At 47.3% G+C, this 22812-nt stretch overlaps 1 protein-coding gene across 1 annotated transcript; it reads left to right on the forward strand.

Annotated features, from left to right (window-relative positions):
- Positions 1 to 943: 943 nt before the first annotated feature.
- Positions 944 to 22769, forward strand: LOC142303059 (olfactory receptor 5B12-like). Its single transcript, XM_075344152.1, has 4 exons — positions 944 to 1846; positions 6181 to 6279; positions 6448 to 6597; positions 22716 to 22769. The coding sequence occupies exons 1-4, from the start codon at positions 944 to 946 to the stop codon at positions 22767 to 22769; spliced, it is 1206 nt and encodes a 401-aa protein (XP_075200267.1).
- The last annotated feature ends 43 nt before the right edge of the window (positions 22770 to 22812 follow it).

A 22812-nucleotide genomic window follows, 5' to 3' on the forward strand; every position in this document is an offset into this window, starting at 1 on the left:
TTGCAGTTTCCTGTGATGTGTAAACCCTCCAGTTGTGTGTTAATTCCTACCCCCTTTTGCGTTACTCCTTGTTCACATACTGGCTCTCCATCATGTTTAAATGCAGTGTGTGCAAGTTTTCATTTACTCTTGTCTGTGCCCATTTTTTGGGGTTTTGGTTTCTGGATTTCCAGCCCTCTCCCAGGGTGGTGGAGAGTAGTATCAGAGCTCAGACAGGACACAGGGTCAAGTTCGGGGCTTCAGCCTTGCTACCATCAAGCTTACCTTCGAGATAACAAACAGCGCAGGGAGCCCAACCTTAGGGTCAGCCTAGGAGCCCCTGTTCCATTTGTACATACCCCGTGACAACACCTTTCCAGTTGAAAGTGTGGTTCACATGGGAAATCACAGCAAAAGGCCAAAAATATAATAAATAATTACCTCTTTATAAAAATTAAACAACAGAGAAATCATTTCCTGAGGTCTCCTTCCATAATGAGTAACCTCGGGACCGTGTGGTAGAGGAGAGACATTCTCTAAAGAATTCAGGCTTTTTTATTAAAAGATCAGGATTTACACAGAGGAAACTCCTCGCTAATCTCAAAACACGATATATGGCATATAAAAGAGACATCTCTACATACATCAGGTAAGACATCTCTAGATACAAACACAGAACTCAACCAAGGAGAAGCAATGGAGAGAAAAACTAGGAGAGTCTCTGGTAAAGAAGGTCACAGACTAAATAGCTCAATGTCAATCAACTGCTTTAAAGGACAGCAGTAAAATAAGGAAGGACGAAAAAACAAAGCAAGGATGAACTATGTCATAATAATATTAAATTGGTTATTGATACTTCCAGGCTGGGGTTGTGTCTTTGTTCTTGAAGAATATTCTAGAACTGGAATCTATTTGATCTATGTGACCTCTATCCTTTAATTCACCAGTAAAGGAGATAATTTTCATGGACATCACAAACCAGACAAAAGTCACAGAATTTGTGTTTACTGGACTGACTGATAATGAGAAGCTGAAGCCCTTCCTCTTCATACTCATCCTGCACGTCTACATTGTGACCATAGTGGCCAATGTTGGCCTGGTGGCTATTGTCAGAAACACGTCAAACCTTCAGAATCCAATGTATTACTTCCTGAGTTACCTCTCTCTGGTGGACGTCTTCTATTCCTCTACCACTACCCCTAAGATGCTGGTGGACCTTAAGTGTTTGGATAAGACCATCTCCTTTGAAGGCTGTGCTCTCCAATTTTACTTCTATGCTGCTCTGGCATCTACAGAGTCATTTCTCCTTTCCACCATGTCCTATGACCGCTATGTTGCCATCTGCCACCCTCTCCATTATGTCTCCACAATGACTAAGAAGAAATGTCTATGCCTTGTTCTTCTTTCCCTCTCCGTTGGCTTCTTACAGTCCTCAGTACAGACCAGCTGTGCATTCACTCTTCGATTCTGTGGGCCCAACCTCATCGACCACTTTTACTGTGATGCCCCTCTGGTCGTCAGACTGTCCTGCTCGGACACATCTACCTGTGACCTGGTTACTGTTTACACAGTAGGTTCTTTGGCCTCAAGCTCATTGATTACTATCCTTATCTCATACACCCTAATTATCTTTTCAGTTATAAACATAAAATCCACAGAAGGTAGGAGGAAAGCCTTCAGCACCTGCTCTTCACACCTCATGTGTGTCTTCATCTTCTATGGCACTGTGCTATTCACATACATGCGTCCTCATTCCAGTGCCTTTACTGTGCGAGATAAGGTGGCTTCTATCTTCTACACAGCTGTGACTCCAATGCTGAACCCCCTGATATATAGTCTGAGGAACCAACGGGTGAGAGGAATCATAGCACAATCATTTTACCAAATTCAAGGTCTTTCTGCAGGTCTTCTTCAACCATGTTATGGAAGAAAGTAAAAGTGTGGCCTCAACCACATACAGCACTTATTATAGGAGTCAAAAAATAAGATCATGGGGGCGTGTCCTGGACATGGAGGAGTGAGGACGCTCGTAGCCGGAGCTCCTGGGCCCAAAATCTTACATACTCTCCCCCTCCGGCTGCACGCCGACACAATGCCCCCAAAGAAGCGACTACCTACAGCATCGGATCCGGCACCTGACAGACGACCCTCCGGAGGCCTGGCAAGGTTTCTCTCCTCATCAGCAGCGGCTCCTCTCAGCGCGAGCACAGGCAAGATGGCGACGGCTGGAGCTGGGAGCGTGGTGGAGGGAAAGTCCCCGCAAGCGGCGCGGCTGCAGCGCCAGTTAAGTGAAGGGGAGAGGGGGGAGGAGGTGGCTGGAAGCAATGCCGCTCATAGAGGGAGCCCTGCCACTTCTGGATCAGCGGGGCCCCCACAGAGAAAAGAGGGGGAGCAGACCCCGGGAGGCACCCTCATAATGGAGCCGCAGGCCACTTCCAGGCCCCTTAGTGCCCCCAGCCTGAGGGTCGGTGACTCTGGGAACCTGGATGCCCCCTCTGACATGTTGGACACTCAGACCCTGAGGGAGCTCATTGCAGCCCTCCCCAGCAAAAAGGATTTGGATGAGGTGGCCTCCAGAATAGAACAGGCCCAGCTGGCAGCACTGTCCTCAGTGAGGGAGGAGATGGGGGTTCTGGAGGACAGGATCACGGCCACTGAGCAGGTCCAGGGATCAATGGAGGGCAGGCTGGAGCGTCTGGAGAAAGGCTGGGAAGCTTATACCTTACGTATCAGAGACATGGCCCTGCTTCTGGACGACCAAGAAAACAGAAGCAGGAGAAACAATGTCCGACTGAAAGGCATTCCAGAGGACTGGTCACCTGAACTCCTACGCTCCAACGTTCTGGCTATCTTTAATATTGTCACAGGCAGACCTCCTGACGCGACCTATCTCTTCGACAGGATCCACAGGGTGGCCCGCCCGAACACCAGGGCATCCTCCAACACCAGAGACGTTCTTTGCCGTCTCCACTATTATGGAGATAAGGAGCGGATTCTCCAAGGGGCATGGGCTCATGGCCCAATGGAGATGGATGGTGCACTTGTGTCGTTGTTTCCAGATGTCTCCAGTCGCACCCTATATATGAAAAGGCTGCTTCAACCGCTCTTACTCCGAATCAAAGAGGCGGGCGCCACCTACCGCTGGGGACACCCCTTCCATCTTATAGCCCGCAAAGGTACTGCCGTCTATTTTCTGAGGAGACCCTCAGATCTAACGGGTCTGTTTACATTCCTGGGGATCGACGAGATGTCTGTCCCGGACTGGCTTGCCTGGGACCCCCCGACCCCTGTGAGGCGGAGGGAGAGGGGCGGGGGGGTGGCCCTTCCTCCTCGTCGGATGAGCGGGGCTGATCCCGCTTGATCATAGAGCCCCTTGGTACCTATACAGTATTGTATGTCGACATGTGCACAATGTCTACTTTCTAGGTGCTGTAGGGTTCAAAGTTTAAGGTCGTTTCTCTCATATGTCATTATCTTCGTGTTGTGTGCGGCCGGGGGGGGGAACTTTTCCTGGCGCCAGTTGGAGCGCCGGGATGTAAAGTCCGGTCTTTCTATAGCTGGGCCCGGACTTTGGCCCCTCCGTGACTCCATACTCGTACCCGCTCTCCTATTTTCCTTGTGGACCCGCGGCTGGTCCCAGGTCTGCGAGCTTTGTGTGAGCTTCTATACCCTGTGTGCTTCTCTCTCCTTCTTTCTTTCTCTTCTCTCTTTTTCCCTAGTCTCGGCTGTACTTCTGTTTCTCTCCACCCCCTGACTCCTTGTTAGTTCACGTTTCTCCCTCTAGCAGGGCGGACTCACTCTCCCCCCTTCTACCTCCTCCTTAAACCCTTGCTCACTCTCCTTCATCCAAATCTACTCCTCCTTCCCCCCATCCCCCCCCCCCTTTTTTTTTTTTTTTTCTCTTCTCTTCTTTGTCCTCCCTTTTTTCCCCCCAGGGGCTAAGGTCGGACAGTGATGAAAAAGACGTGCTCTGAGTTACGCATTGGCTCATTAAATGTGAGGGGACTGCATGATTCTGGGAAGCGCTCAATTCTCCTGAACCTCCTGTGGAGGAGCCGCATACAAGTTGCTTTCCTGCAGGAGACTCACTACAGCCTAGAGAAACCATATAAGCTCAAGGACAAAAGGTACCCGGTTGTGTTTCACTCCCCCTCTCCTGACCCCAGATCCAGGGGAACCAGTATACTAATAGCAGGTTCACTGCAATGGGAGACACTGGAGTCAAGGACTGAGGGGGAGGGGAGACTTCTACTGGTGAAGGGGCGCATCGCCTCCCAATTATACACATTTGCGGCCTTATACCTGCCAAACACAGGACAATGCACAACGTTCTTACGCTTTCTTGACATAATAGATGACTTTGCTGAAGGCACTTTAGTGATAGGAGGGGACTTCAATTTCACTCTAGACCCTAAAATAGACAACTCTGGGGGAGTTTCTTGTCTACCACAAAGGGCAACACAACGTATCAAACGAGGGCTGCTTGAATTTCAGCTGATAGACACTTGGAGGCTTCTCCATCCTTCAGACAAGGACTATTCATTCTACTCTGCAGTTCATGATAGTTACTCCCGCCTCGACCACCTCTTCGTCCGCCACAGGGACCTCCACGCCCTGCTGGCAGCGACAATTGAAAGCATTCATTTCTCTGACCATGCGTTGATTATGATCTCACTTGCCTTGGACTATCCCGTCGACAGGCAGTGCCAATGGACTTTGAACAACTCACTACTAAATGATCCGACGGTCATGGATGAGATCCAATCGGCTTTGTCGGAATATTTTGGGCAAAACGCAGCTGGGGAGGTGTCACCCAAAATGGTATGGGAAGCTCACAAATGTGTCGCGCGGGGGCTTTTTATCAAGCATGGTTCGCGTCTGAAAAAAGCGCGGGTGGTGGAGGTGGCTGCTCTTCTTTCCGAAATTCACCAACTAGAGGTCCTGCATACGAGATCCTGTGACCCTGGGTCCAGATCTCGTCTGACCCAAAAGCGGGAAGAGCTGCGCACCCTATTGACTCACAAGGCAAAGAGTGCCATGGTTAAATGCAGGAGACATTTCTATGAGTTCGGGAATAAGAGTGGCAGAACCTTGGCCAGAGCGCTACGTTTACAAAGAACGCGGGGTTATGTCCAGCGGGTCCAAAATCCGGGTGGGAGGCTAGCGACTTTGCCCAGGGATATCGCCACGGCCTTTGGTAACTTCTATGCTTCCCTTTACTCCATTGATGGAGATAAAACCAATTCTGCCCGAGCAGACTTACGCCTGCAGATCAGGAAATATATTAGTAACTCAGGAATGCAAGGGCTCCGAGTGGAGGATGCAGAAGGCCTGGAGAGACCCATCACAGAACTAGAATTGCTCTAGGCTATCAAAAACTCCCCAACGGGTAAGGCCCCGGGCCCCGATGGCCTTCCCCTAGCCTATTATAAAAAGTTGGGATCAACGCTAAATACCCCCTTTCTTCAGGCCTTTAATAACGTTGCAACAAGCGGCTTGTCCCCCATCCCTAGAGACACTCTGTCGGCTACCATAGTGGTCATCCCGAAAGAGGGTAAGGACCCTTCTCAGTGCGCGAGTTACCGACCCATCTCCCTGTTAAATACGGACTTAAAGCTCTTTGCGAAGATCCTGGCGGACAGGCTCTCACCTCTGATGGGAGGCCTTATTCACCCGGACCAGGTTGGGTTTCTGGGAGGGAGAGAGGCCAGGGACAACACGACCAAAGCGCTAAACCTGATTCATAAAGCCCGTCTGGAGAAGCAGCCGCTGATGCTCCTCTCCACAGACGCTGAAAAGGCCTTCGATCGTGTTAACTGGGTTTTCATGACGGAGGCCTTGAGAGCGATTGGGTTAGGCAGGTCTATGTTGAACTGGATTGGCTCTCTCTACAGTGGTCCTACCGCAGCGGTCAGGGTGAATGGTCTTCTTTCCGACAGGTTCCCGATTAATAATGGGACCAGGCAGGGATGCCCCCTGTCTCCTTTAATATTTGTTTTGACCCTGGAGCCCCTTCTGTGTCATATTAGAAGAAACCGCGACATTACTGGCCCTCTCACTGAGGTTCACAAATTCAAAATTGCAGCCTACGCAGATGATCTCCTTTTTTTCCTCACGAACCCCTTGGTCTCCCTGCCCAACCTGCTCCGGGAATTCGAGACTTATTCCTGCCTATCCAATTTTAAAATAAATATGACCAAGTCTGAAGCTCTGAACGTGAACCTGCCTCCGGGTGCGGTTACTTCACTCCAATCATCTTTTAGCTTTAAATGGGCCTCTGGTTCTCTTGGGTACCTGGGGGTTCGGTTGGCGGCTGACACTAACTCGCTATTCAAATTGAACTTTCTTCCCCTCCTTGGGACTATCAGAGAGGATTGTACGAGATGGGCGAAAGGCTGGTTCACTTGGTTTGGTAGATGTGACATCTTTAAAATGAATGTCCTCCCTCGCATCCTTTACCTTCTCCAGGCTCTTCCGATACGGATTCCCAGCTCCTTTTTTAAGGAGCTGGCTTCTCTACAAACCAAGTTCATCTGGGACAACAAGCCAGCTCGAATCTCCCGCTCCTTACTGTGTAGACCCAAGAGGAGGGGGGGGATGGGAATCCCAGACCTGAAGGTATACTGCTGGGCTTCACATATGGTCAGAGTTATCGACTAGTGTCGCCACGCCAAGACGAAACCCTGGGTGGCATTGGAACAAAGTTTCTCTGCGATTAGTCTTACCGCAGCCCCTTGGATATCGAGCCCTCTTCCCGCTAGTCTGAGACACCATCCCACAATTGGCGCCACCCTGGAGTGCTGTTCCCTGAGACAGGTCCGCAGATTACTACTTCCAGTCCCCTCTCCTCTCTCACCCATAATTGGCTCCCCAGATTTGTATCCGAGTCTGACGGACCCTGTCTTTCGTCGCTGGATAGAGGGGGGCGCTTTCGGGCATGTCACCTAATAACTGACGGGGGCTGGCCCTCACTCGGGACACTTACAGAATGCGAGACCCCGAGACAGTTGGGAGCTTGGAGGTCCATGCAACTCAGACACTACATCAGCTCCCTCCCTGACCACTTGCTATATACAGCTCGCCCCACGGAGTTTGAGGCGCTGTGTACCCGGGAGGGAGTGCTTCGGCACTCTCTGTCCCTGGTGTACAGGATGCTGACGGACCCTGGCGACCTCCCCCCCCCACATTTCTCGCACACTGGGAACAAGACCTGGGCCTCTCCTTGACAGATACGCAAAGGAACAAAATTTTGACGCTTGCCCATAAGACCTCAATAAGCTCCAGACTCCAGGAATCCAATTACAAACTCTTGTCGAGGTGGTATAGGGTCCCAACCAGGGTACACAAGATGTTCCCTGGCGTAGACCCTTACTGTTGGAGATGTGGGACGGCTGAGGGGGACTTTGCGCACATATTCTGGTCGTGTCCGGCCCTCTGAGAGTTCTGGAGCGGAGTGGGGGAGGTGATCAAACACGTGACTGGAACAACGCAGACCCTGGGTCCGGAGTTGTTCCTTCTTCAACTGACTGAGATGTCCGTCTCTGCATACAAACAGTCGCTTCTGCACTTTCTAGTGATGGCGGCCAGGTCATGCATCCCCTTGAAGTGGAAGTCGGACGCCCCCCCTACTCTGTCCCTCTGGGCCTCCAGGGTCAATGAGCTTCTACAGATGGAGGACTTGACCTCCTCCCTGCATGATCGGTATGAGCGCTTCCGCGGGATCTGGCTTCCCTGGTTGCAATTTAAGTTTTCTAGTGAGTACGACCTCCTGCTGCGTGATGCGTAGGATGAGCGTACCCCCTCTATCGCTGGCCCTTCCCCCTGGCAAACCCACCCCCTCAAATTAAAAGGGGGGTTGTTTGGTTTTTTTTTTGTTTTTTTGTTTTTGTTTTTTTTCTCTCTCCCCTCCCCTCCCCATACTCTCTCCCCTCCTTCTTCCCTTCTCTCACCTTATCCCCCTTTTTCTCTTTCCTTTTCCTCTCTCTTCCTCCTTTCCCACCTTCCTTCCGCTCTGCCTTATCCCTTTCCCTTTCCACTCTTCCTCTATATTCCCCCCTTTTCTTTTTTCTCAGCTGGTGCGAACCCTTCACTGCTCAGAATTGTCTGAGTCATCTTTATGCACTCTTGCCTCCTTTTCGGTACTTCTCTTCTTGTATATGATAAAAATTGGAAAAGAACGGACCCGTTTGTCAATTTGTGGGGTTGGCACAGTTGTAAGTGATTTTGTATTGAGATGTATTCTCCCAAACTCTGTTTAACTGTTTTTGTCTGTTATGTCAACTGACCGCTTTATGGTTTGCAAGAGTCTGTTGTATAAATAAAGAATTTAAAAAAAAAAAAAATAAGATCATGGACATTCGAACCTTCAATATTAGACAATACATTAATGACTAGATGTTCTGTTCCTTGCCGACTTTCCAGGTCTAGACCACCCCAGTAAACTATGGTTAACATCAAACTTTATTTTCCTAGATTTTGCCAGTACTATTCAGAAATGAGATCGCATTGATTGACCAGGACAGTTCTAGTTGAGCAGGACGGTCTCCAGCCTCCATTGGTGAGATGCACAATTTGCCATTGTTTGTAACCTATAACTTAATAGTCCTCTATTTTTCATTCATTGTATTTCTCCTATATTAAAACAATTCAAACTATTTTGTAGACGTCAAAAAATGGTGGAATTACTGTGCAGCGTAACATCGTTTTGTCTGGTGTTCAGTAACCATGACACGACCAGTTATACCAGTAAAACATCTAATATGTCATAGAAGTCCTAGTGTATAAAGGGCCAATATAAACTGGGAATGAAGATCTCGAGACTAAATAAATGCAGACATGTGACACGTCTCGCCTGGTCAATGACTTGTAATCTACTCCTTTACGGTTTTTAATATTTTGTAAATCATGGAGGTCAATGTTCTCCAAACTCTTCAGTAAAACTGAGAATAACTGTGGACATTACTAGTTATATGGGAAATAATGGATCACATGCCAATCAAAGAGCAGCAGTTCAGTGGTGGGTGATGGGGAGTGGAAAAAGAGGAGAAGAGGAGAGATTAGAGGTCCAGGGCAGAGGAGCACCAAGACTCCTAGCCTGTCCGGACTGACTATGAAGAAGGCCCTCTGATCAGATAGACTCAATTGTGTGGATCTTAAAGAAAAGTCCATAAATGATTCAACAATAAGATTCATTACTACTAGGTAACAGCAACAGCAATAGACTTGGTTTAGTCCATTTATTTAGTTAGATTGTGGATAGTGTTTGGGTTTTCACACAGTGACAAATGTCAGAACATCCTGGTAGTACTGAGGGATGTCCCAGTAGACAGGGTGAGAACTGTACTATTTGTCCCAAGCCGTTCTTATTTTGGAAGTCCAGATATATGGAGTAGCCCAGTGAGGCACTGTATTCAGAGTCTTGTAGGCACGACAAATCCTAGTTCCTTACACTTCATTTTAGAACCCTGAAATTGAAGCAAAGGACAATTCTGGTGATGGTTATGATGGTCTGGAGAGTGGTAACATGAGCAGGACCTCATGTAACAGTGTAGGTGGAGAGAGGGGGGCAAGGGCTTCTAGACTGGCCCTCAGGCAAGAGGATCCTAGCTATCCCTAATCCCAGAGTTATCTCTGATGGGGAAAATATCTGGACCACCCTCTTTGCCCTGCTCCTGACCAGCCCTGATCTTATACCCCTATCTCCCAACCCCTGGGGAGGACCGGGGCAATAGGGATAAAAACCAACAGAAATAGACAAACAGGGGAAATCAAATCTCTATCTCATGACACTCAGAGGTATAAGACAAAAAGAGCTTAAGAGGAAAATAAGAGCAGAGAGGAAACAACAAGACAACGGGAGAACGCCACAACTACTCTACACACAAAGTAATACAATCACCAGCAGAACTGGGATAAAACATCACACAGATCAATTTAGAAAAAGCTATAGTCAGCATGTGAAGACAGGTTCCACCATCTTAAAAAGGCGGGGAGTAACTGTGATAGGTCTCCCACAACATGTCATCTAAGAGGTAGCCAGCAGGCTAGCAGAAATTAACTCCTGCATGCCCGACTACTAATGAGAACACAGCTGGTCGACCCCGGGCCTGTCTGTGTAACTCAGAAGCACAAAAAAAGGCATAGAGCGGAGTGTCAGATTCTCCAGTGTGAACAGTGTCAGATGCTGCCATGATACTTGGCGAGTTTAGAGCCAAACATCGCCTCATTACACAGAACAAGTTGTATGAAATCAATCTGCAGTCACTGGAACGGGTACAATGGCCTTGTGTAACCTGCCTTGTTTTTCCTGGATAATGGAGGGCACAGACAGTACAGGCAGAAACATACAGAAGCAGCTTGAGTAAATCCTGGTGCCAACCAGTGTTGGTTCACCAAACTTAACTAACAGTTTCTTTAGCACAGTGAGTTGGACCATGTACCAACTGAGTCATCATTAGGAAGAGTGACCTGGGAAGACAGAACCTCTTAGGCCAGTTTCACACATCCGGCTTTTTGCCGTTTTGCCGGATCCGGCGCTCTCCCGTACAGATAATACAGTACAATGACAGCGCTGTAACTTCCGGGTCACATGCGCCGGTCACATGATAGCATGTATGTCTGGAACACCAATGGTGTGAACAGGGTGCAAGACTCAAAAATATACAACTAAACAATAGGATAAAGAGTTGCACACCAGTCACAACGTATAGGGGAATAATGAAAAGCATAACTGCTATATGAATACTAGACTGAAAAATACAATGGACTATCTGAAATAAGTGAAAAACATGAAAATGGTATCTGCATAACTGCTATGAAAAATAGAAATGAGAGATATTTAGCCATTGTATTGATCAATGCAAAGGAGCCCCAAAACCAAACGCCAAGGTAATCTCTATTTTTGGGGTCCCTAACCTATGTGTAACCTCACCTGCAGTTAAAAAACTTGCTCTGTATGGGAAGCAAGGGACCAAGCTATATATGTGTGAAATAAGAGACATGGCTATGGGTGGGGCAGGGTTCTCAGACAAAAAGTGCCTACTAACTAAAGAATGTATGTCTGGAACACCAATGGTGTGAACAGGGTGCAAGACTCAAAAATATACAACTAAACAATAGGATAAAGAGTTGCACACCAGTCACAATGTATAGGGGAATAATGAAAAGCATAACTGCTATATGAATACTAGACTGAAAAATACAATGGACTATCTGAAATAAGTGAAAAACATGAAAATGGTATCTGCATAACTGTCTGAGAACCCTGCCCCACCCATAGCCATGTCTCTTATTTCACACATATATAGCTTGGTCCCTTGCTTCCCATACAGAGCAAGTTTTTTAACTGCAGGTGAGGTTACACATAGGTTAGGGACCCCAAAAATAGAGATTACCTTGGCGTTTGGTTTTGGGGCTCCTTTGCATTGATCAATACAATGGCTAAATATCTCTCATTTCTATTTTTCATAGCAGTTATGCAGATACCATTTTCATGTTTTTCACTTATTTCAGATAGTCCATTGTATTTTTCAGTCTAGTATTCATATAGCAGTTATGCTTTTCATTATTCCCCTATACATTGTGACTGGTGTGCAACTCTTTATCCTATTGTTTACATGATAGCATGTGACCGGCGCTTGTTGCCCTGTCATTGTACTGTATTAACTGTACGGTAGAGCGCCGGATCCGGCAAAACGGCAAAAAGCCGGATGTGTGAAACCGGCCTTACCTGAACTCCACACATCACACACACGTTGCTCCCTTATATTTCCATTATTATTTTTCCTTTGTTGAAGACTGTTGCTGCAACTTATCTAGCAGCAACAGTCTTCAACAGTATCCTGTTGTACACTGCACACAAAGTTCTCTGGTAGCAGCATAACAGCCGCTGCTTTAGCAGCAGTATCTGCCAGGGCATTTCCCTGAGATTAATTTGCCTTTTCCTTAGTATGAGCCTGGACTTTAATAATAGCTATCTGCTTGGGTAACTCTAAAGCCCTAAAAAGTTGCCTGATACTTTCTGCATTATATATAGGTTTATCTGAGGACCCAATGAAATCGCTACTCCTTCAGGTGGGACCATAGTCATGTGCCACTCCAAAACAATTTTGAGATTTGGTATAAATGTTTGCGGTCCTACCTTCCACCGTTGTACTCGCTGCGGTGAGCACCTTCAGCTCCACCTCCTGTGCTAAACAAGAGACTGGGAGTGGTTGTTCTATTAAAACATCTTCCAAGGTAGTCTCAGCATAACTGGGGATACCAAACGTAAATGGGACAAGTTTAAGAATACACTACCACAGTCCTGTACAAAACGTCTGGTAATAAAATGTCCAGGAATAAAACGAAAAAGCTATGGATAAATAAGGCAGTACAAAGTATAATAAAACAAAGGGCGCTCAAAATCTTGAAGGCTGAGAATACAGAAATAGCATTTCAGGAGTATAAAGATATCAATAGGAAAGGTAAAAAAGAAATCAAACTAGCAAAATTAGCTACTGAGACACAAATTGCCAAAGACATTAAAATAATTCCCAAAAATGTATAAATACATCAATGCCAAAAAAAAACCCTAAGGCTGGTAATGGCCTCATAAAAGATAACAGGATTATTATAGAGGATAAAGGCTGAGATATTAAACAGGCACTTTTCATTGGTGTTCACCAAGAAACTGACTATTCCAGGGATCATTCAACAAGTCAAAAATCAAAGTCCCCCCCCAGATTTAATTTAACACAAGAAGAAGTACGTCTGCATCTGAGGAAATTATATAATGACAAATCCCTTGGGCCAGATGGCATTCATCCACAAATATTGAGGGAATTGAGCTCAGTAATTGACAGACCGCTGTATCTCATCTTTTTAGACTCGCTTGTAACAGGCTTGGTGCCTCAGGATTGGAGGATTGCTGACGTGGTACTGATTTTTAAGAAAGGTAAGAGGGTAGATCCAGGCAACTACCGTCCAGTAAGCCTGACATCAGTAGTATGCAAAGTTTCTGAGAGCATTTTAAGAGATGACATGAAAAAATATATTGCAGAAAATAATATAATAACTGACAGACAGCATGGATTCATGAAAGATAAGTCATGTCTAACCAACCTGTTGGGGTTCTATGAGGGGGTAAGTGCAAACCTGGATATTGGTAATGCAGCTGATGTGATTTATTTGACCCTGTGCCACATAACAGCGTTATACTGAAGCTCCAGAAGCCACAACCAGGGGAAACTATAAGCAGATGGGTAAGGAATTGGCTAAAAGAGGAAACAAAGAGTCGTCATAAATGGTACATTCTCTAAATGGGCTATAGTCAGCAGTGGGGACTGCAGGAATATGTATTGGGAGCAGTAAGTAGCGCAGGGATCTAAACTGGGAGTAGTGAGGACCGCAGGGATGTGTGCTAGTACCAATTTTTTTTAATCTCTTTATTAATGACCTTGTGGATGGGATTGATAAAAAGTGTCAGTCTTTGCTGATGACACCAAACTATGTAGGATACTAAAATCTGACCTTGATACAAAATTACAGAACGATCTGGATAAGATGTCAGAATGGGCAGATACTGGACTGAGGAGATGTAATGGTGATGAATGTGGAGTAATGCACCGAAGAGAGAGTAATCCTATAGCTACATATAAGTTAAATAGAAGTAAAGTGGGCAATCAGAAATTTTCCAGAAATGTCCCAGAAGTGACCAGAAGGTGAGCGCTACCCCTATAACTGTGTGTCTGTCGCTTGCATTTTTTTCCACTACACTTTTTCATATTCCCATATGTAAACCTTAAACTCACCATGTTCACCTATGCCCTCACAGTCTTTGCTCCACTCCTCCTCACTCTCCTTCGCTATCCCCAAACGCCAACACTCTCCAAACAAATATTCATCTCCCCTTCCCTATTACCTCCCCACCTGTCCTCATCTGCTGACCTGCTCCTAAATCTCAGATCTCTCCTACTATCACGCAGACCAGGCCATGCACTCTCCTCCCACCTGCTCTCCCTTTCTCTACTTCTCACTGCTGGTGACATATCTCCCAATCCTGGACCCCCACAGATGGGACACTCCTCTCTATCACCCCCCTATCGCTCCCCATCTACTTGTATTTACCGCAACCTCTCCAATATAAAACCCATTCCCCTCTCACCCACTCCGCCGCCCCCTCTCTCTGGAGCGCTCTGGAATGCCCATTCGGTCTGTAACAAACTGCAAATCATTCGACAACCTCTTTACCTCTAGCAATCTATCCTTTCTGGGTCTCACCGAAACATGGCTGACACCCTCTAACACTGCCTCCCCTGCTGCACTGTGCTACAGCGGCCTCCACTTCACCCACACTCCTCGCCCTGGCAATAGACAAGGTGGAGGAGTGGGCCTCCTTCTTTGTAACAACTGCAGCTTTAATCCAATCCCACCTCTACCCTCCCTTGTCCTCCCTTCCTTTGAAGTACACTCTGTCCGCATCTATTCTCCCTCCAACCTCCAAGTGGCCGTCATATACAGACCCCCGGGCCCAGCCACTGCCTTTATTGACCAGTTCTCTGCCTGGCTTCTACACTTTCTCTCTGCTGACTGTCCCACTATCATCATGGGTGACTTTAACACCCCCACCGACACCCACCAGTCAGCTGCCTCCAAACTCCTCTCCCTCACTTCATCTTTTGGTCTAACTCAGTGGTCCACCTCTGCCACCCATAAAGATGGACACACATTAGACCTTATCTTCACCCGTCTCTGCTCTCTATCTAACCTCACAACCTCCCCTCTCTCCTTATCTGACCACCATCTATTGACCTTCTCTGCTCTGTCCTCCTCACCTGCCCCTCCTGTCCAGCACCTATCACACCCTCGCAGAAACCTCGCACACGTCAACATACACACCCTTTCTGACTCTATCCTACTACTGTCTTCCATATCTTCAGTCCACGACACAAACAGTGCCACCACTTTCTGCAACAACACTCTCACATCAGCTATTGATTCAGTCTCCCCTCTTGTGCATGGCAGAGCGAGACGAATCAATAGACAACCCTGGCACAACAACCTCACTAAAAAACTTTGGCAAGTGTCTAGGGCTGCAGAGCGGCGGTGGAAGAAAACGCACTCCCAGGAAGACTTCACCACATTCAAAAATGCAATTCACACATTTCGTTTTGTCCTCACCTCTGCTAAACAGGAATACTTCAGAAACCTCATATCCTATTTAACACACAACCCCAAACAGTTATTCAATACTTTCAACTCCCTCCTTCGCCCACCACTGCCCCCTCCAACCTCCCTCATTTCCGCAGAAGAATTTGCCACACATTTCAAAGAAAAGATCGACCAAACCAGACAAGTCTTTTCTGCTCAACCACTACAACCCACTCACATAACAGCCCACTGCCCCTCCCCCATAAACGTCCTCTCCACCATCACCGAAGGAGAGCTTGCACATCTTCTCTCAAAATCGCACCTCACTACCTGCGCACTTGATCCCATCCCATCCCACCTCCTCCCCAACCTCACCACTATCCTTATTCCAGCCTTAACCCATCTCTTCAACCTATCTTTAACAACTGGTACCTTCCCTTCTGCCTTTAAACATGCAACAGTCACACCCATCCTAAAGAAACCTTCCCTCGACCCAACATCTACTACCAGCTATCGCCCCATATCACTACTCCCATTCGCCTCAAAACTCCTGGAACAGCACGTCCATGCTGAACTTTCCTCCCACCTCTCCTCTAACTCTCTCTTTGACACCCTACAGTTCAGCTTCCATCCACATCATTCTACCGAAACTTCCCTGACTAAAATCACAAATGACTTACTGCCAAAGCTAACAAGCACTTCTCCATACTCCTACTTCTAGACCTATCCTCAGCTTTTGACACTGTTGACCACTCCCTCCTACTACAGATCCTCTCTTCCCTTGGTGTCAGAGACCTCGCCCTCTCTTGGATCTCTTCATACCTCTCCAACCGCACTTTTAGTGTCTCCCACTCCCACACAACCTCTTCATCCCGCCATCTCTCTGTTGGCGTCCCTCAAGGCCCTGTCCTGGGCCCTTTACTCTTTTCCATCTATACATTTGGCCTGGGACAACTCATAAAGTCCCACGGCTTCCAGTACCACCTATATGCCGATGGCACTCAGATCTACCTCTCTGGTCCAGATGTCACTTCTCTGCTGTCCAGAATCCCAGAGTGCCTATCGGCTATACCTTCCTTCTTCTCTCGCTTCCTAAAGCTCAATGTGACCAAAACTGAACTGATCATCTTTCCTCCATCTCACCTACATGCTCTACCTGATCTATCTGTTACAATAAATAACATCACGCTCTCCCCAGCACCCAAAGTTCGGTGCCTCGGAGTGACCTTTGACTCTGCCCTGTCCTTCATACCACACATCCAATCCCTCACCACCTTCTGCCGCCTTCAACTCAAAAATATTTCCAGAATCCGTCCTTTCCTCAACTCTCAACCTACAAAAATGCTAGTGCCGCCCTCATAATCTCCCGCCTCGACTACTGCAACATCCTCCTCTGTGGCCTCCCTGCTAACACACTCGCCCCTCTTCAGTCCATCCTTAATTCTGCTGCCCGAATGATCCACCTCTCTCCTCAATACCACCCCGCTTCTCCCCTCTGCAAGTCCCTCCACTGGCTCCCAATCTTCCATCGTATCCAATTCAAACTACTAACACTGACCTATAAAGCTGTGCATAATCTGTCTCCTCCCTATATCTCTGAACTAATCTCTCACTACACTCCAAAACGTAATCTCCGGTCCTCCCAAGATCTCCTTCTCTCCTCCTCTCTCATTCGCTCCTCATGCAACCGCCTCCAAGACTTCTCCCGAGAATCCCCAGTCTCCTGGAACTCGCTGCCTCAACACGTCAGACTATCCCCTACCCTTGCAAACTTCAAACGGTACCTGAAATCCCATCTGTTCAGAAATGCCTATAATCTTCAATGACCCCACCACCGTGCAGAGCTGCCGCCCCACCACCGTGCAGAGCTGCCACCCCACCATCGTACGGAGCTGCCGCCCCACCCACACCCCACCTACTGTCTCCTCCCCATAATCCTTTAGAATATAAGCCCGCAAGGGCAGGGCCCTCTTCCCTCTGTACTAGTCTGTCTACTGTAACTTGTATATGTATCCTGTATGTAACCCCTTCTCATGTACAGCACCATGGAATCAATGGTGCTCTATAAATAAATAATAATAATAATAATAATAATAAAAAAAAGTAATCTCGGGACTACAGAACAGGAGAAAGAGCGGGGGATTCTCGGTACAAGTAACTGAGCAGCAGCACTCAATGTCAGGCAGCAGCTGCAAAAGGGAGGATAAAAAGAGATGAGATCCCTAATCCTGGAACACCCTGTTAACTCAACAGTGGTCCTGGGGTACGCTGTCCGTGCGCGTAGGAGGCACAACCGGACAGGTGGCGCAACAGGTGCGTTGTCCGTGTGCGTAGAGGGCACTCTCGGACGGGTGACGCAGCATGCTGTCCGTGTGCATAGGAGACACAACCGGACAGGTGACGCAGCATCCGCAGCCCAGTTAACGCCACTGGACTGCTATAGCACAACAGGAACGGTAGCAAAGAAGCACGGCACCTGACCCTCATGTGCTGAGCCACGAATCTTGGCGTGACAGGTACTGTTCGCCTAGCCCTACCTACCGCTTCCAACAAAGCCTATGCCACCATGAATTCTAAGTGAATATAAGAAGACTGCACCTCTCCATGTTGTCTCCAGCCCCTTTTATAACCTGGGTCCGCCCCAAACCTAGGGTGGAACCACCAAGGTCCAATAGCAGAGTGTCATGTCAGCAGTGATGTCACCAGCGGCCTATCCAGAACCGCCACGTCATTGATGATCTCATTGCAGCCAAGCCCCAAACACTTCACCAGTCATCGTCTGATGACCAATGGTGAGGTGCCAGATCATAGGGGCGGGCCTCTGTGAGCCAGTCCGGAGTGGCCACGTCATCAGGACACCTGACATCCTCTGCCCTATCATTGCCTGCCACCTCACGGACATGTTCAGTGAGGTCCTTACCGGACCTAGCCTCTGATGCACTAAGTGCCTGAGCATGCTCAGTAACCTGAACAACAGACCCAGAAATCAGACTATCTGCCTGAGCATGCTCAGTAGGCACAACACAGAACTTACACACAGCACGAAGTCCAAGTACCTGTGCAAAGAGGCTGTTAGGGTTAATTGTGGGAGCATGCTCAGTAGCCTGAACTGAGGACTTAGTCTCAGAAATGACACAATCAGGCTAAGCATGCTCACTAGGCGAAACACTGGACTTAGGCTCTAACTGGGGTGCATCGACGCGCGCATGCGCACCAGCCGCCTCTCCACACTTAGACAAGGTGGAAGAAACAGTCAGCTGGACGACCCGAGGCATGGCCAAGAATGGCAGCCGGTGCCTGGGCACAACAGGAACCGCAGCAGTCTGCCTGGGGCTATGACGGTGCCGGTTCGTAACATAGAGCCTGACGATGAAGTTATAGATCCCACTTGGTGTGAACCCAGAGACACGCAGCTGTGTAGCTCAGCAGATGAGGAGGACGAAGGTGAGAATGTTACATTGGCGATTCCTGCAGAAACACGTAGTGATGCAACCATGAGAAGCACTGCATCCACATCCACAACTCTGGCTGTGGCCAGCAGTGGTCACGGGTCTGCAGTTTGCAGGAAGGTTGCCTAGCTTTGACATTTTTTGAGACCGCAAAGTATAACCCAACTTTCGCTATCTGCCAATGTTTTAAAGAACGACTCAGTAGAGGCAAAATTCAAATAATTTGACTACTATATACATGAGCCGGCACATGCGCAACCAACATGCATTACTTTGGGAATCTTACTGCGCTAAAATGCGGACTACTGGGCCAACCCAACCACCGGCCAACAAATCAACATCATCTGCTGCTTCTTCCTCCTCCTGTATCACTGTCAAAACTATTCTCACACAGGTCTCCGACCACAGAACCTCCACTTGTTTGCCCACTACAGTCGGGGTGAGTGAGAGCCCATCAACTGTTACGGAAGTGACCATGCCCGGTGTTTTTGACCCATGTGAGACATTGAGCACACCACACGTTTCTCAATCCAGCATTACATCTCCCTCTACAACTCGCTCACAGTCCACCGAATGGTCACGTACACCCTACTCCGCTCTCTCTCAGTACAGCAGCCAGCCCTTTGTCCCACAGTTTTGGTCACATAAAAGATCATTTCCTCCAGCACATGCCAAAGTGAAGAGCTTGAACTTTACCTAATCTAAATATTTAGCCACGAAAATGCTGCCTTTCAACCTGGTGCATACAGAAGGTTTACGAAACCTGATGGCCGTTGCAGTCCCCCAGTACCAGTTGCCCAGTCGCTATTACTTCTCTTATAAAGCTGTGCCTGCGCTACCCCATCATGTCGCAGACAACATTACCTTTTCCTTGAAAAACTCTGTGTCTCCCAGGGTGCATTTCACCACTGACAAATGGACCAGTGAGCATGAGCAGGGGCGTTATATCTCAGTGACTGGGAACTGGGTTTCTCTGGTGGCTGCAGGGGCAGGAGGGAAGGGGCTGCTTCCTAAGTCTTGAAATCCCCAAGGTTTGTGGGACAAACCTCTGGATCTACCGCTTCCTCCACTGCTTCTACTTCCTCCATCTCCTCTAGGGCCTCCACCTGGGCCCTCAATCTCCCCCTTAATGTAACACACGTTCCAAGAGTGTAAATAGAATCCCTCATCTCCGTACAGCTCGGTCAGGGCTCAACGCGATCAGGCAGTGCTGAAATTAATCTGCACCGGAGAATGCAGTCACACATCTGAAGAGTTGTGGACCACTATCCGGGCCGAGTTTCATCAATGGCTGTCTCCACTGAACCTGGAGCCAGGGAAGGCCATGTGCGATAATGGTGCAAACCTGTTAGCGGCCCTACACCTGGGCGACATCACACATGTGCCTTGCATGGCTCACATTCTGAGCCTAGTTGTACAGAACAGAAATTTCTAGCTCACTATCCTGGCCTGGATGCGCTGCTGCAGAAGGCACGGTCACTGTGTGCTCATTTCCACCGTTCGCTAATCAACTTGCAACACTGCAAAGGTCTTTTGGCCTACCATTTGATCGATTGATATGCGATGTGCCGAAATGGTTGAATTCCACTCTGCACATGTAGCAGTGACTGTGGCAGCAGCAAGCCCTTGTGCACTATGTCATGAGGCATAACCTTGAACAACGCAGTACGGATGCAGTGCATGGGAACAGAAAACAGCAAAGATCATAGTGTGATGTCAAAAATGAACCTACCTTACTACTGTGAATGAATATTAGGAGCTCTAGGCTGCATGTCATCTCAACCCTGACGCGCGTTTCGCCCTTGGAAGAAGCAGGTCAAAATGTATGTCAGGATGGAGGTGACACACTTCCCGGAGCTCCTAACATTCATTCACAGCAGTAAAGTAGATTAACTTTTGACATCAAACTGAGCTTTATTGTTTTTTTTTCCCATGCACTATAGGGATCTTTGCATAGCATAAAACATACATGTAGATCACGGTATAATAAGCAGTTGTACTAGAGCACTTATATATCTTATGGCTTTGTCTAATTATTTGATATAGTATGCATGGGAAAGTCAGCTGTATTTTATAAATGTCAGTTGCATGGGTATAAATGGTCAATAGGTGGACCATGCGATGGAGTTGTTTTTATATCTGGGTATTAGCTGTGTCCCCTCATAGGAGTTGTTGTCTCTGTAATTTTATATACAGTACAGACCAAAAGTTTGGACACACCTTCTCATTCAAAGAGTTTTCTTTATTTTCATGACTCTGAAAATTGGTGATTCACATTGAAGGCATCAAAACTATGAATTATCACATGTGAAATGAAATACTTAACAAAAAGTGTGACACAACTGAAAATATGTCTTATACTCTAGGTTCTTTAAAGTAGCCACCTTTTGCTTTGATTACTGCTTTGCACACTCTTGGCATTCTCTTGATGAGCTTCAAGAGGTAGTCACCGGAAATGGTTCTCACTTCACAGGTGCGCCCTGTCAGGTTTAATAAGTGGGATTTCTTGCCTTATAAATGGGGTTGGGACCATCAGTTGTGTTGTGCAGACGTCTGGTGGATACACGGCTGATAGTCCTACTGAATAGACTGTTAGAATTTGTATTATGGCAAGAAAAAAGCAGCTAAGTAAAGAAAAACGAGTGGTCATCATTACTTTAAGAAATGAAGGTCAGTCAGTCCGAAAAATTGGGAAAACTTTGAAAGTGTCCCCAAGTGCAGTGGCAAAAACCATCAAACGCTACAAAGAAACATGAGGACCGCCCCAGGACAGGAAGACCAAGAGTCACCTCTGCTGCGAAGGATAAGTTAATTCGAGTCACTAGCCTCAGAAATCGCAGGTTAACAGCAGCTCAGATTAGAGACCAGGTCAATGCCACACAGAGTTCTAGCAGCAGACACATCTCTAGAACAACTGCTAAGAGGAGACGTTGTGCAGCAGGACTTCATGGTAAAATTGCTGCTAGGAAACCACTGCTAAGGACAGGCAACAAGCAGAAGAGACTTGTTTAGGCTAAAGACGATAAGGAATGGACATTAGACCAGTGGAAATCTGTGCTTTGGTCTGATGAGTCCAAATTTGAGATCTTTGGATCCAACCACCGTGTCTTTGTAGAAAAGGTGAACGGATGGACTCTACATGCCTGGTTCCCACCGTGAAGCATGGAGGAGGAGGTGTGATGGTGTGGGGGGGCTTTGGTGGTGACACTGTTGGGGATTTATTCAAAATTGAAGGCATACAGAACCAGCATGGCTACCACAGCATCTTGCAGCGGCTGCTATTCCATCCAGTTTGCATTTAGTTGGACCATCATTTATTTTTCAACAGGACAATTACCCCAAACACACCTCCAGGCTGTGTAAGGGCAATTTGACTAAGAAGGAGAGTGATGGGGTGCTACGCCAGATGACCTGGTCTCCACAGTCACCAGACCTGAACCCAATCGAGATGGTTTGGGGTGAGCTGGACCACAGACTGAAGGCAAAAGGGCCAACAAATGCTAAGCATCTCTGGGAACTCTTTCAAGTCTGTTGGAAGACAGTGCCCAACTCAGAAAAAAATGTCAACTGACTGCCTATAGGATTCAACTGTATCAACAACCTGTGGACGCTGATCCAAATGAAAGTGTGGCTTATACGGGAAATCAGGGCAAAACAACAAAAATGTAATAAATAATTACCTCTATAGAAATTAAACAACAGAGAAGTCATTCCCTGAGGTCTCCTCCCATAATGAGTAGCCTCGGGACCATGTGGTAGAGGAGAGACATTCTCTGTGGTATTCAGGTTTTCTTTTAAAAGATCGTGATTTACACAGAAGAAACTCCACGCTAATCCTGGTATCTCAAGACATGCTATGTGGCATACAAAAGAGACATCTCTACATACATCAGGTAAGACATCTCTAGATAAAAACACAGAACTTAACCAAGGAGAAGCACTGGAGAGAAAAACTAGGAGAGTCTCTGGTAAAGAAGGTCACATACTAGCTCAATGACAATCGGCTGCTTTAAAGGACAGCAGTAGAATAAGGAAGGACGAAATAAATTGACAAAGAAGTCCATAACTCAAAACAGGGTGTCAAGTGTCAAGGGTGAACTATGAATCCTTACTAAACTATCTATGTCATAATATTGAATTGGTGATTGATATTTCCAGGCTGAGGTTGTGTCTTTGTTCTTGGAGAATATTCTAGAACTGGAATCTATTTGATCTATGTGACCTCTATCTTTATTTCACCAGTGAAGAAAATCAT

Source organism: Anomaloglossus baeobatrachus, chromosome 4 (genome assembly GCF_048569485.1).
Source record: "Anomaloglossus baeobatrachus isolate aAnoBae1 chromosome 4, aAnoBae1.hap1, whole genome shotgun sequence".
Classification (NCBI taxonomy): domain Eukaryota; kingdom Metazoa; phylum Chordata; class Amphibia; order Anura; family Aromobatidae; genus Anomaloglossus; species Anomaloglossus baeobatrachus.